This window comes from Centrocercus urophasianus, unplaced genomic scaffold (genome assembly GCF_019232065.1).
Source record: "Centrocercus urophasianus isolate 14NV4802_14NV808 unplaced genomic scaffold, USGS_Curo_1.0 seq_5, whole genome shotgun sequence".
Taxonomy (NCBI): domain Eukaryota; kingdom Metazoa; phylum Chordata; class Aves; order Galliformes; family Phasianidae; genus Centrocercus; species Centrocercus urophasianus.
The window spans coordinates 5,846,983-5,862,660 of NW_024885088.1; the positions used below are offsets into that span (position 1 = coordinate 5,846,983).

The following is a 15,678-nucleotide window of genomic DNA, read 5'->3' on the forward strand; positions in this document are numbered from 1 at the left end:
GATCAATTTATATCTGAACAAGATCAGAAAAAATAAGTTTTCTTCACGATAAGCCAAATTTTGTGTAAATTTTGTAGTGTCCTCTTACTGTTGCCAGAACAAATGCAGCTCTCTTCCACATCCTTTGTGACTCCTGCACATACCTCACTAAGTCCTTAGTATCTCAGTAAGAAGTCTTCATTTTTTTATGTTCTCTAAACCTTTCATCACCTACAATACTCTCTTCTCTCCTTCATATTTCCTGCCAGCTGAATAGGAAAGAGCACATGTTTTAGCTAACTCAGGGATATGATTCTAATATTGATAGGCTGAAAATAAAGCCTAATGCATGTAATAGTGAAAATGCTTCATTAATTAATGCAGTGACTCTTGTCATCCCTATTGTACAGTAGCAATCATATAAAGCCCAGACAAAATTTTAGGAGGTATCTGAGCTCCCATCATTTTTACTTCAGGTTCTAAAAATGATGAGTTATGGGCAACTGGTTAATTTACTTCCTCCTTGTATTCTTTAGTGATAAAAAGAATCAGTAATTTCAAATACTTCTTCCAGTGTTTAGCCCTTTCCTTCTTTTATATACGTGTATGTTTAGTTACTTTTAAAATAAATCAGTAAGCAACATGTAAACAAGTGGTTTGTTTCAGTTCCTGTAAAGAGCCTCCTAATTTTATAAGACTTCTTAAAATCTAAATAGGTGGTGGTCCCTGCTCTCAGCAATGCAGAGACACGGGATCCAGTTATGTCTGCTCGTGCTTTGTTGGATATCAGCTTCAACCAGATGGTGTCAACTGTGAAGGTAAAAGAACTGAAAACATTTCCTTGATGATTATCAATAAATTTATTTTAAAAGAGCAAGAATAGATTTAAAGACAAAAAAAAATCCAGTTGGAAGAGATCAGAATATTCTTACTTATCCCAGATGGGGAAGGATGTGAGATCTTAAAAACGTCTGTTTAAATAGAATGGTGGAAGTAGTGAAAAGGTGAAATGTTAGATCAATAGAACAAGTGGAGGATTCAGAATAGAAAAGACCCAGGAGATCTTGAGCTTCTTATTGTGAGTAACAAAAACCTGTTTGTTTGTTTGTTTTTTTTGCTGTAGTATATAGTAAATGATAAGACAGATGAAAAAGAGTAGAATTGTTCAGCTTGCTGACAGAAAGTTTGAAAGTTGTTGATACTATTAATCACAGGGGAATACGTGAGTATTCAAAAATAAAAGGTGTTACTCATCAAGAGTGCCTTTTTCTCTCATTAACTGAAGATGGAGTTTGAGTAAGTAGATCTGATACAACATTCAGATTATAAATTAGATACTGATTGGTCAGATTAACACTAGTCTAGTGTGAAATTCCAAAAGGAAGAATTTTTACATTTGACACACATGGGTGCCAAATACTCTTATAAATACAAAGAGAAAATGAAACAATCCCAAAATAAATGTTTTTCAACATTGTGAAAGTAGGAAGTGGATAGTTGCAGTCTGTGGGTTGAGTGGTCCCCTGGCCATGTGTGTGTGAGATCCAGAACAAAGTCAATGTTTCTGAAAGTTTGCCTCATTCATGAAGTCACTCTAGTTGTCTGCTGCTGGACACAGACAGATAGTTGTTGATCCTTTGCTCTCATCTAGTACAACTTCTTTCCATTCTTAAATACAGTGAGCCAGCAGTCATTGGTCCTGTTAACATTGGGGTCAAAATGTCTTTACTGAGTAACACCCTGAGAACATAGATGAGCAGCCATGTTGTGAGCTTGACTTTGAGGCCAAATCCACACAATTCTTTGCATCCTTATGCTCAAAATAATGACTGCTTGAAGGTATGCCCTCTACTAACCTTTGGCCTGATCTTTTCTCAGGGATTTCTTTCTTTTTTTTTCTTTTAGTTTACTCTCATTTTTTTTGTTTGTTTGTCTCTCATTTTGCATATTCTAGATATTAACGAGTGTATCACTGGGACACACAGCTGTGGGATTGGACAAACTTGTGTCAATACATTAGGATCTTTTCGTTGTCAGCGGGACACGAGCTGTGGAACTGGTTATGAGCTAACTGATGACAGTCGTTGCAAAGGTACGTCCTGGGCAGAGAAACTGATGTCTTCCAGATTTGTGTAAAAAGAAATAAAGAGGGACCAGGAGTTTCAGTTTCAAAATGCTAAGGTAGATGCAGGCTTTGTCTTCAGAAAGTTTAAATTTGTTACAGAGGGATTCAGTTCTTAAACAAAATATTCTTAAGGATGTAAAACTTCAAAAGAAAAAAAAGAAAAGGTTAAAACTGATGTTATTGATTAGCTATGTTTGAAAAAAAAAAAAAGGGGTTAAAAAGTCTTTTTATTTATTCAGTAAATGACTCCAAGTTGCATCTAACTCAAAGTGTACAGTTAGCAAACTCCATCTGTTGTAGAATTGATTTTCACCATGAAGAAGTATGTTCCTCTAGAGCTTAGAATTGTTTAAAAACAGACTATAATTACACTGCATTGAGTAAGTGAACTTAGCCAAAATTCTCAGTAAGGCTTTATTATAGGAGCTCATCAGTGAAGTGTAGTAGAGTGCAGGGATGGGTGAGAACAGAAATAAAAAGAACTGATGAACAAACTCCAACAGAAACCCCCCCAAATATGCAGAAAATAATTTTCAAAGTATTATGGTTTAACTTTGCTCCCTTTCAAGTAAAATTTCTACTGATGTAAATTACATCAGTGTTAGGCCAACAAATTTCTTACCAGCAAGTATTAACAATATTTCTCTGATGGAAAAGTGGGAGTACAGTCATTAAATTATGCATGCTGTTAGCTTTAGAAATTTCCTATCTGGATAAGATATGTTAATAATGTTAATAATTAACATCATGCTAATAGTAATGAAAACAGAAGAGGAATGATATTAGAATATAATTTTTAAAAGCCTCGTAAAATGACATGGAAAATACTTGTCTCATTGCTGAATTGAGCAACATGTAAAACTCTGCTGATTTATCGCAATTCAGTATTAAACCATCAAAAATTTAAAGCAGGCTCCATAATTATTTCCTGAATCTCACAGGATTTGGCAGTTTGCCTCACCTGTTTTGTCCACTGTATCAATGGGAAATATAAGGCATCCTATAGCTAGGAATTGCCTTCATTTTAATAATTTCAGGAGATTTCTTCCTATTGTGTCTGCGAGGTGGCAGACACAAAATTTTAGTTATTTGCATGTGGACTAGGCTACATTCCTGGATAAAGCCTTGTTGCTCCTTACCTGTTTTGTCTGAATAAAAATTTATTCACAAATATTTGTTTTCTATGATGAAGTAGAATGGAATATTAAAGCACACAGAAATCACATGCATTTTAAAGCAAAATAATTTAAGGAGACCTTAGTAGGGATGAGAATCAAGGCCAACTAATTCCCTTTTGAAAGAAATGAACAAAGTCCACGTTGAGTTTAATGTTAAAATTAACTTTTGGACATGTAATTAAGTTGCGCTGACTTCAAAGTTAAGCCTATGTGCTTAAGCACAGTGCTGAAGCAAGACTGAACACTGCTGAGCATGGTGCTTCAGTTGCTCTATAGTAATTTTGAACCTTTTGGTTGTGAGAATGTGCAGTGCTACAGTAAACACATACACACACATGCATGTTTTTTCCTGAGATTCTGTTTTAGGCAATAGTTCAGACTGATTCCGGTTCACTGCACTGAATTGCACAAGATGTGCTGTGGGTTTAATCTGTCTGACATTTTTTAACTGTGCGTTGTATTTTAAATGTGTTGAAAATGTTTGTCAAGCTCCTAACAATTTTTTTTTGTGATGTACCAGATATTGACGAATGTGAGACTGGTACTCATAACTGCCCCCCCGATTTTATCTGTCAGAATACTCCAGGATCTTTCCGTTGCCGACCCAAGCTACAGTGCATGAATGGGTTTATACAAGATGCTCTAGGCAACTGTATTGGTAAGATATTCTCTTATCTCAGCGAATGCTTAAGTGCTGCTTATGAGATAAATTATAGCTTCACTGGGTAAGTTCTGAGCTTCTCAAGTCATTCTTCGTGTGCATATGTATTTTTCTATTATGTGTTTTTTCTCTTTTTTAAAGATATAGGTTGGTCTTGCAGGTAAAATTTACAGACAAAAGCCTTCTAAATATGACTTAAATACCGAAACTGAAATTGAAGTACTTAAATTACATGGCTGTGTTTGAGTTTTCGTTAAATCTTTGAGGATTTTATCTGGAAAAGGAAAATCAGGAAAAAATAGTGATGTGTATGATCTCCCACCATCCAAACAATTTTAGCTAAAGCTTAGTTTTTATACTAAGCTTTAAGTTATATATAGCTTACAACTTAAGTAAGTTATGATATCCTCTGTAACAACTTTGTTTATACTAGCATGCAAAAGTTCTACAGGTATATATGTATATGTAGGTCTTAGCAGACCTATCCCCCTTTAGTTGTGGCTTATGAAGAATCTTACTGTGTGCAGGTGATGGGCTGGTTATAATACACTGTAGAGAAAAGTTTTATTTTAATGAGTGCTTATAAACTGTTGTGCTAGTGCCTTGTTTCCAAGACCTGTCAAATTATTTTGAGGCTTCTACAAAATAGAATTAGAACCTTATTGTAAATAAGTTACAATTACTACTTTCCAGCAGACTCTAAATGAAATTGTCTTGTGACCTACCAATCTATTGGTTACTCCCTTAAGTATCATTTTCAAGTCTCAACCTAACTAAATTACCCCAGCGGCAAAGCATGTTTTGAACTTGTGGAACTGGCTGAGCAGCAGCAGCTGCCAGTTCTAGCTCACTGCCATGTTCTCCTGACCATCTCATTCTCTGCAGCACTGAAATCTGACACTGGCAGCACTGATGCTGAAAACAAAATTGAAGCCTTTAAAATGAAGGCAGCTGATGACTGTGCACAATAAACTCTTTGAAGACATACATCTGCCACAGGTCACACTAGATCTATGGCTGTAGGAGTTAGCATTCCCACACTGACATTAGTAAAACCACACCAATTTGCAGCAGTAATAGTTACACCCCCTGAAATAAAATAATCACCAAAACAATTTTACAGGTGGATTTTACAAAATATGAATCAAGGGCTGCCCTATGTGGCAGTAGGAGGGAAAAAGAATGAAAAATTTCCAGCAAAGGAATACTTTGCTTAATACCATACCAACTGGAAAACAGTAACTCTTGAGCAGGTAGCAGTGCCACAGTACAAAATGTCTCAGTGATGTAGGAAGAAAAATTTTAGGCTAAGTACACACATGAAGCTGGACATTGCTGAAGGTTATGAGACACAGGCTCATACGCTCACCAGCAGCAACTGCTCCTACAGACTTCCCGATCACAGATACATTAACATTTCTGTTTGATGAAGGTTGTCTCCCATAGCCACTGATTTCTCACTCTGAAACTCCTTTTCCCCAAACTAATAGCATGTTGCTAACCTTGGTTAACAGCAAGTTTCCTGTTTTCTTAATTAGATACATTGCACTACATCATTCTCTAGTATAGATTAGTTTCATCTCATTGCATGTTCTGTGGTTTTACTTCTTAGGCTTTGTTTTTAATAGGTAAAGGGTATCCGTGTCACAAACTGATATGATGTCTAATTTGTAAAAAGATAAATAGCGGAGGGATGCATAGTCTTTTGGATACATACAAGAGCTCTTCAAGTTCTTACATGTTTATATGGATAGCCTATTACGAGAAAAGGCAAAGTATCTATGGTGAATACCTCACTGAGCTGATAAACTGAGTTCTTGATCATCTCTGTGCTTTTAGGGGAGACTTTCAGAGGCTTTTAAATAAATGCAGATTCTATACCCAATTTCCACTGCTTTTCCATACTTCTCCCAGTCTTAATCACATAGGCTAAATTACATAAATTTGTGCTTTCCCATGAGTAGAGCCTTTCAGACCATGAAGGATGTAAGAAACACATTCAGGGAGTAGATAATTACATTAACTTGTTGTGCTCTTGCAGATATCAATGAATGCTTGAGTACCAACATGCCATGTCCAGCTGGTCAGATATGTATCAACACTGATGGCTCATATACCTGTCAGCGAATCTCACCCAGCTGTGGCCGAGGTTATCATCTCAATGAAGATGGAACGAGATGTGTAGGTAAGTAACAGTTCTGAAAAATAAAACAGTTTAAAGAAAATGAACTACACCTGTTTATATTGGCATGTTTCTTGAAGTCTACCCAAAGTTTTTCTTGTTTCTACAATCAATTCTTGACCCTGTTCTTTCCATCATAACAGTCCCAGCACATAAACAGTGACAAAGATCCTCTCTGTCCTTCAAATAACTCATAAAACTCTACATGCTGAGAAGAATTAAAGTGATGATCACCCCTGCAAAATGGCATTATCAGTGGCCCACCTGCCAGTTGATGTCTCTCAGAAGATAGTCAAATACAGTTGAAAGGCATACGTGCCTTGATCTGGCATTTAGCTAAAGTGGCTTTTTCAAAGAGAGGTGTTCGGCATGTTTTTAATTGTTGTAAATTCTTATCAAAGCACAACTGACTGTGGTCCTCTGACATCTTACCTCAGCTGAAGAATTGTTCCATGAATATTGAGCATCCCTAATAAAATAATTTTGTACCTGATTTCCTCCAAAAATTACTTATTTTCCCTTGCAAGCTTATCAATATTTGCAGCACAAGTGCTGGTTGTTTACCTGGTTCAGTAAAAATTTTGCATTGTAAAGTTTGCATTTATTACTCTGATCTTCTTATTGAAGGTCGTAGTTTGATCAGTCTTCCTTTCTGTTTCAAAACACTTCACAAGTACCACTGAAGAAAGCTTGTGACACGATTGTAAGGCAGTAAGAATTTATACTTTATTTTATAGATGAAAGGGGCACACAAATATGCATCTGAAATAAGGGTTAACATATTGCTCTTTTCTCCACTTGCATGCTCATAAGTATACTTCCCATCACTTCTCTTTCTTTAGATGTGGATGAATGCTCATCTTCTAATCAGCCATGTGGTGAAGGACATGTTTGTATAAATGGACCAGGCAATTACCGTTGTGAGTGCAAGTCTGGATATTCTTTTGATGTCATCAGTAGAACTTGTATTGGTAAGTTGCACCTATTAACAATGGCATTTTAAAAAATGACCCTGTGTAAAAAACATTGTTGCTCTCTGCATAATCTTTTTCATCTGAAAGTAAAATTGACTGCTATATTGTTTGTATAAATCTACTACCATACTGAAAAGATACTGATACTTTAAAGGGAGATGTATTAGTATTGCCAACATGTACTCAATTACATTGTTATAAGATTATGAGAGTGCATGTAATTATTTTCTGTGATATTTTAACATGCACTTAAGCAAAACATTTCTTTGAAAGATCAAATGATTTTCTTCTTTATACAGTTAATTCAGTTGTGTACCAGGTTTTTTCTTAATTAGTATTTTGAGCAATTCCTTCCCTTTCTGTCAAGAAAATTGACATCTGGAAAATAAGAATCAAACTCAAGACCACATTCCCATCCAGAGTACTACTGTAGGGAAGCCAGACAATCCATAGATCTCTGTATATATTTATCATTGCAGATGTCAATGAATGCAGACGCTATCCAGGTCGCCTTTGTGCTCACAAGTGTGAGAATACTCCTGGTTCCTACTACTGCACTTGTACCATGGGATTCAAACTTTCATCTGATGGCAGGTCATGTGAAGGTACTGCTGTTGTATGTACTGACCATGTAGTGTGAGATGTAGCTGTTGTCGTTCAGCTATTTTTGTTTGATTTTAGCTCACAAGACTGCACTGGAATAGCATGATAAATAACCCATTTGGTGCCTTTGATTACATGAAGGCTGTTATGATTAAACAAAGCCACTGCAGTCCACAGTTCCAATATATTGCTCTGTGGCTAGGTGACGTGACCAGTTCTTCACAATCAGCATTGCTGATACCCAGAAGTAAAAATGCAAGTGTGTTACTAATGACTCCCAAGTCACATGCCTTGAAGGACAGTGGGAAACATATAGCACATAGTAGCTTATACTGCCAGACTCTGTTGAGAGTAATACATCCAAAGCCAAGTACTTCTAGTTATTTTTTCAAAGTTTTGCTTCAGTGTGGTAACAGGAGTCACAAATATATCAAGAAATTTGAGTATCGCATATTTAATTTTGCGTTTCAGATTTAAATGAGTGTGAGAGCAGCCCCTGTAGTCAAGAGTGTGCCAATGTGTATGGCTCTTATCAGTGTTATTGCCGACGTGGCTTTCAGCTTAGTGACATAGATGGAATTTCATGTGAAGGTAAGAACTGTCTTTGCAGATAAAGGATGAGTTCGCATTTTTTGTTCACACCAAAGCGTACATAAACAGTTCCATGCAATCTTAATTGTTGCATTTGATCATCTGATTCTTCTTGGTATTTTCCTGTGAAACACTGAAACTGTACTTAATGAAGATCTTCCATCTAGGTCTTAGTCTAGAAGTACCTGTGCTTGCAAGGTATCATTTTGTTGTTTACAATGAACTTTGTCGTTGCATACTTTTCTATCTTATCAGAAATGTGGTTTTTTTCTTTCTTTTTTTTCTGATCAACAAACTATTATTGTCTTCAGGAAGTGAAGATACAGCCATGTTTGTGTATTACATTATATTACTATGTAGTATTTTATATATCTTTTTTTTCTGGCTTGCTCTAAATAAATGTTGAAGTAGGCTTTGCTCAAATACTAGGAAGATGTGGTTGGCACCCAGCTGACAAGATCTTGAAAACACAAATCAGATGTCTGGGATTTACTAGACAGTAAGACCTTGGGCAAAACATCTAATTTTCCCTTTTATAAAAATACAGATAATACTTCTCTCTCTCCCCATGGTAAAGTTGTTCAATAATGCGTCAATGTAAGGTGTCACTACACATATACAGAACAAAATCAGACTGCCTCTTAGACATTTATATTGATTTTAATTTTCACTCCTCCATTTATTCCTGACACCCTTTATTGACTAGAACCACCCTTATTTGATTTTTTTTTTCCTTACTCCAAACAAGAATAGTGTTTGAACCTCACAGCTTGAATACCACATGTTCTTGGTTGAACGTGATACAGACATGGTACATTAATGCTGTTTTCTTCTTGCAGATATTGATGAATGTGCTTTACCTACTGGAGGTCATATCTGTTCTTTTCGGTGTATTAATATTCCTGGGAGCTTTCAGTGTACTTGTCCCTCCACGGGTTACAGGTTGGCACCCAATGCACGCAACTGCCAAGGTGCGTCCCTATAGCTGCAGGGAAACTTAATTGTGGGGTTCTGAAAAGTTTTGAGAAGGTTTTAAATTTTAAAACATGCCTTTTCTACATGCTTATAGCCAAAGTAATCAATACCAATGTGAAATCTGTAGAGACTAGTATTTTATAAAAAATAAATATTTCTATAGGATTCCTATAGAGCGGAGTAAATATTTTCTAGCTATATTAAAGAATTCTAACCAACTCAATGAAGACTCCCACTGTGAAATGAAGTAAATAAGCTTACTGTCAAAAGGAAATGTCATCATGCTATGGACATTTCATCAAATATTTAGGTCTTGTCCACTTAGTGGCACTGCTGCTCTTCCTTTTCACGTTCTTGCCTGTTGTTTGGGTTAGTTTTCTTCTTTTTTGTTCTCCTGCCCTTGCTACCCAATCCTGTAATAGTGCTTAATTGCACTCTATATTCTGTTGTACATAATATGATACTTTCATCATCTGGCACCAGCAAATAGAGGAGAAGCGTGTATTTAACCCACTCTTCTTTTTCCATTTGGCAGATATTGATGAATGTGTTACAGAAACTCACAACTGCTCTTTCAATGAGACCTGCTTTAACATCCAGGGAGGGTTTCGCTGTCTGTCTTTGGAATGTCCAGAAAACTACCGCAAGTCTGGAGATACGTAAGTACTTTCCTTTTCAAAGTACAGTCTTCTGGGGTGACTCTCCTTAATGTCACACTAATGCTGACTGAATATGTGGAGGATTCTGGCAGATGTTACTGGTAGGCTTACATTATACTTTGCACACACTCGTACCTCTTTTTCATAGTCCTGTTTCAGCCCCTTTAAAAGTTGCCACATGTCAATTGTTTGCATTGTAATGATCTCTAGAGGCATAAAATGATGCTCTCTCTCTAGCTGCCTTGTCTGTTAGGAGATTTATGTTCAGCTACAAAATTCTGTCTTCTTTCACCCTCAGTTTTTGCTTACTATTACACTCCAGTGACAGTCATCTTTTATACTGTCTCTTAACCTAGGTTAGTGAAAATCTATGCATTTTGGTTTCTAAAATAGGAGAAATAGATATGGGAGGAGAGGCAGCTGGCAGCAGCTAGCAATGTGGAGAAGTTGCAGAATATCAGTAGCATAACTGAATGGCTGATGCAGATGGCTATTTTTCCACCTGTCCCGTGGCTTTATGGCCACCCTGTACTCCAGATGTTTTTTAGAAGGCTGCTCAACATTCTTCTAATGTGCACCGTACCCAGGTAAGTGTATGCATCAGCTGGAGAGGAAGGCTGATAAAACACATTGATCATCAGCCTGCTATTGCTCTTCACAGTGTTCATATATCCATAGTCCCTTTGGGGAAGTTGAGTATTCTGTACTTTCACTGTAGAGTAAAACTGGTGCTTATCTCACTCTGAGAGATTTTGTGGAGTTATTTAGTTTCCATTTAAACCCTAAGCTGTAAAATGCCGTGTAAGTAGTTTAGTATTTGATAAGAATGTTACAGAAATTCATTGTATAAGAACAGGTTTTTATAGAATATACTTGTATTTTAAAAGGCATCAGTGGTAATTAAGTTTTAAATTACTTTTGTCACATCAGTAAACAAGAATTGTCTCATGACGTGAACGGACTGTTTATTATCAATATCATGTAACCTAATTCAAAAAAAGTCATTTGCAATGGGCCACTAAGCAAAATTAGCAGATTTTCACTCTTACAGAGGTCCTAGAGCTAAAAGGTTCATTCTATGAAATGGATGTAAATACACACTCCATTTTCATCTTGTTGGGGTTTTTTCTGTATTTTTAAGTATTGAAAGTGTTGAAAGTAATGGCTATTTGAGAAGTTAAGGATCTTTTTTGGAAGTAATAGAATGTCTGAATTGCTTTTCTGTCTGGGTTGTTACAGCTCTGTAATGGCTTACTCTGCCTAACTCAAACAGATTAATAGGGAGAGATCCTTCTGATGTGCCAAGACTATAATTAGGCAGTGAGTCAGACACAAATCCTGTAGCTGCTCAGTAAAGTTCTAATTATTTTAATTATTTGAATTATTAACTTCTTGGATTTATTAGGCTTCCCCCTCACAACAGCTGCAGACACAGATCCTAAATGTATTGTCAAAAAATAACATTTCATCAATGAAAGAGAATACAAGTATATTATCCTTACTGCAAGTAGTCCAGGTTAGTTTAGTGGACAAATAGATATTCTTCTGGTAAGCCAGAATGAGATTATTATACCAGCATGCCTGAATCAAGGTATATATATCGGGTTATCTTGTTCCCACTGGAGATTAGTTTCTTAGCATAGCTCTTTACCACCTTTTCTACATCCAAACTAGTTTATACATTCTTGAATCATTTATTTTTTAGCATATGAGGCAACATACCTGATAGCTAACTGATCCTTGTTAGCCTTCACACGATAATGACATTAAATTACATTTTCACCTAACCTTGTGCCAAGACTCTAAAATCAAAATGTTTTGCTTCTTGTAACACCTATGTATTATCAATACTAGTTTCCTCTCTTTCATTCAAAACACATTCCAGTCTCACTAATTTGGCATATCGTAAGAAAGACAACGCATTTTTTCTTCCTATCAAGTTGGCACCTTACAAGATTTTTTACTCTATATCCCTAATTTTCTTTCGATCAGCTATAATTTAATGAGTCTCAGTCCTTCAAACAGCAGTTTTTTGAATCTGATTTTTCCTTAAAGTCCTTATTTGCAGTTGTCAGTGATCTAAAAATTCCATACCTAATACCTTTAAAGCAGAGATTTTTGCATGGTGGCTATAGCAAAGATGTTTGCCACTGGGTGATGTAATTGCAGGAGTGTCAGAAGCTACAGGCTGAAAGCTCAGAATGATGTACAGATATGCTTTGCTTTGTGAGCAAACACCCTGTGTAAGCTTCCCTGGAGACCAGCAAAGTGCCTGGTATGGTGTGGTCCGTAATCTAATAACTTTTAACTTTTTGAAGGTCATAACACTTTTGCTTAAATTCTGTCTGGTTGTTTTTTTTTTTTTCCTTAGAAACCCATAGGCTTGGTAATTTTCCAAGGATAATTAAGACTTACTGCTCCTCACAATAGGACTTAACGTGCTGCACTGCCCTTGCCAAACACTCCTTGTTATCAAATTGCATAACAATTAAATTCCCTTTATGTGACACTGAAGTCAAACATTTGTAGTATTTAAGCCAAGAAAAATAGTAGTAAAGATAAAGAAGCAGTTATGGTGGTGTGTGAATAAAAGTATCTGCACTGAGCCAGATTGGGAAATATTTTCATATTTTAAACCTGCCTGTGTATTACTAAGATTGTCTGTCTCTTCTCATGATTAGTACCGGCTTTTAATTGCTTAGAAAGATGCCAAAATGTAACCAACGTCTGAAATTTTAAATGCCAGGTGTCTGATGCAGGCTCAGGTTTTGGCAAATTTCTTCCAAAGCAATTCAGTTATTTTCAGGAACAGGAAAGATAGGCAGAAACAAGTTGTTTCGTGTGCATGAGAAGGTTGTTTTTTGTTTTTTTTGTTTTTTTTTTTTTTTTAATTTAACTGTTTGGAGCAGAAACCTGAAATTGTCAGATTACTTTTGCACTTATCTTCGTGCTTACCAAAAGCCTCTGAAATTTTTGAAGTAAAAAATTTTTGCATAATAGCAGCTAGCTTTTTTCATAATCCTTAGAAAATAAGGACCTTGATGTTAACCAGCCCTTATGTACCAAGATAGGATCAGGTCTACCAGAGTATTTCTGAAAGGTATTTAACTTTTGCTGCAAATTCTTCAGTGATAAAGATTTCTCAGCATAACAGAGTTATAGAAAGGGACCTCAAAGATCATTAAGTTCCAATGGCAATTGTTCTCTGTGTCTGACCATCCTTCTCAGTGCAATTTGAATTCTCTTGTCTGTAGAAAAGTCTTTCTATTTTAGGAGCACGCAATTCTCTTCTCATTCAGAAGACATGATCTTCTTACAACCCATAAAGCAGTCTAAAATGCACATGTACCAAGACTGTCTTAGCCTGTTCCCACATATAAAGCAGCCAGATCTTCCCTGGAATGTTAGCTCCCAGCTGTCCTGGGCCCAACACTGCCAACCTAGACAGCTCCTCAGCATCTTTCTTTTGAGCTTTTACAAGCTAGGCTTAATGAAAGGTGTTTCTAGTACAAGTAAGAGAAGAGCCAACTCACTAAGAAGGAAAGGCATACTTAGGGCTGAGGCTGAATGTAAGGAGGGCCAGATCTGAAATTGTGATCAGGAGAGGAGAATTAATCTGGGAGGTGCTTGAAGAATGGAAAGTAAAATTGGGCAAAACAATACAGAGACAAGGGGGAAAGAAACCGTGGAAATCAGTGCAGAGTCAGCACTCAGCTCATCTGGACCTTAAGGTGCAGTGCAAACTGCTGATATAAGTGAATGCCTTTGTAGTGGAGTATGTTGTAGGAGGTACAAAAGATAGTTGCAGCTCTGAAAATCTACGGTGACAGATTTTGGAAATGTGTAGTGTGTAATTTGGTGATAATACTTGGTTTGTCATTCAGCAAGTTGAGATAGTTTCCCTATATGAGGTAAATTCCAAAGCCATAAACCCTGCTAAAAAGTTCTTTTCAGTGTATGAGCAGTTGTTGTATACCACTCAGCTTCTTCTGGTACAATATAATAAACTGCCTCTATACCATGTGAAAACCAGACTCAGAACTTAACAAGAAGAAAGGCAAAATATTTTCTTATGTAGGAAATGTGATGTTCATTCTCTAAAATAGAATCTTTTTGGTTTTGATAGTTTTATTTTCATTTATATGTAACTGATATTTGGTACATAAAATTCAGAATATCTGTAATTCCTTGAAGCTAGTATTTCATTGAAGTAAAGAAACTCAGTATAAGAGTATAGGAAGTGAGCTAAGTAATCAGAAACAAATTCAAGAATAAGCATTCAGTAGCACTGTACACTTATTTTTCTAGCCCGTGCTCCTCATTGCACAGATCTGCAAGGATGCATTTATAACTTCCTCACTGCCTAGTGGTGTGCATTTCTCTGGCAGCATACCTGTACCTCCTCCAGCCCATCCCTTCTCCTACAGGTTTCCCTATGATCCTGGGCACAGTATCCGCAGTATGGTGGTCAGGCATAGAGACTGCACGGCCACTTCATCCTTCTTGAGATGTCAGAGAGCTGGGACAGCACCCGGGGTCTCAGGTTGCTCACTCACTAGCTGCTGAATACTCCTGCTGTATGATTTTCTTCTGCCCATGAAAGGTGGCATTTACATAAGATCTAGAGAATACACCATGACTTAAATGCTTGTTGCTTATTACGTTTGTGGTGCATGACCCCAGAATGAACTCTAGCTCTTGAAAGCAATAATATTTGTTATCTCTTCTTTGTGGTTGTTTGAAGGAACAATTAGCACACATTAACTAAACCTAGAGTGAAGTGTGCAGTGTGTGTGTACCACAAAAGAATAAGATAAAAGATGATGAATTTTGAATAATTCTTAACTCCTAGCCCCAGGCACATCTGTCTCCACAGATACCTTTCTGAATCAGCACAGTGTCCTTTTCCAAATCTTATGGAGGTTTTTTTTGTTGTTGCTGTTGTTGTTCTTTAAAAAAATCTGGCTATTGCAAAACATTTTACATAAAAGAGAGTAGGTTGTGGCACTTTCATGAATATACATGGACTTCCAAACAGATTTACATGGAGAAAACAATTTCAACTAAGAAATTAACTGTGTTTTCTTGTTTCATTATTTCAACCAAACCAAATAGCCTCTGGCATAATTTGCTAATGCTGAGTAATTCTCTTTTGTGGAGTTAGTGATGACATTTCAGAAAAGATTGCAGAACTTACTATACCTGAAAATATTCCTAGAGAATCCACACTTAATTAGATAGCCATCCTGTGAAGACTTGTGTTTGCTCTTCACACGTATGAATAAAATTAAAAATGCATTTAAGCCTTCAAAGAATTGCTTTGTACTTTGGTTTGCAAGTGATGTTAAAAGAAAACATACAACTCATTAACTGAAGAACTGAGGGTGCTTTTAACTGCTCTTTTTGAAAATGCATATTTTGCATATAATGAGCCACAGTTCTTTTGATACCAGATATTTTTGATAAAAGCTTAATTTTGTATATCAAAATAAAATAAATGAAATAGACAGTCAGATTTCTTAATACATTGTGAGGGAATAAGAAGCAAACTGTCCTTTCTGGCTGGAGCATTCCTTTGTAAAGAAATGAATAAGCATGTTAGGTTCCAAAATCTCAGCATGTGGACTGAATATTGTACTAAGATTCTTGTATATACTTTCATTGATTCATAGCTATTGTGAGGCAGATTTGGAGCCGTGCTCATAACCTGATCTTCCTGAAATTTCGTGAAGTCAACATCCAGCTTAATTG

General features: G+C 36.4%; 1 protein-coding gene across 3 annotated transcripts in view; it reads left to right on the forward strand.

Annotated features, from left to right (window-relative positions):
* Positions 1 to 15,678, forward strand: part of FBLN1 (fibulin 1) — an 84,270-nt gene that overhangs the window by 36,033 nt on the left and 32,559 nt on the right. For all 3 annotated transcript variants that reach the window (XM_042835018.1, XM_042835016.1, XM_042835019.1), the window contains exons 6-14: positions 696 to 797; positions 1,934 to 2,071; positions 3,803 to 3,940; positions 5,985 to 6,128; positions 6,968 to 7,096; positions 7,579 to 7,704; positions 8,174 to 8,293; positions 9,133 to 9,264; positions 9,804 to 9,927. In XM_042835018.1, coding sequence (XP_042690952.1) covers positions 696 to 797; positions 1,934 to 2,071; positions 3,803 to 3,940; positions 5,985 to 6,128; positions 6,968 to 7,096; positions 7,579 to 7,704; positions 8,174 to 8,293; positions 9,133 to 9,264; positions 9,804 to 9,927 — 1,153 coding nt within the window. The remainder of the gene's footprint in view (positions 1 to 695; positions 798 to 1,933; positions 2,072 to 3,802; positions 3,941 to 5,984; positions 6,129 to 6,967; positions 7,097 to 7,578; positions 7,705 to 8,173; positions 8,294 to 9,132; positions 9,265 to 9,803; positions 9,928 to 15,678) is intronic.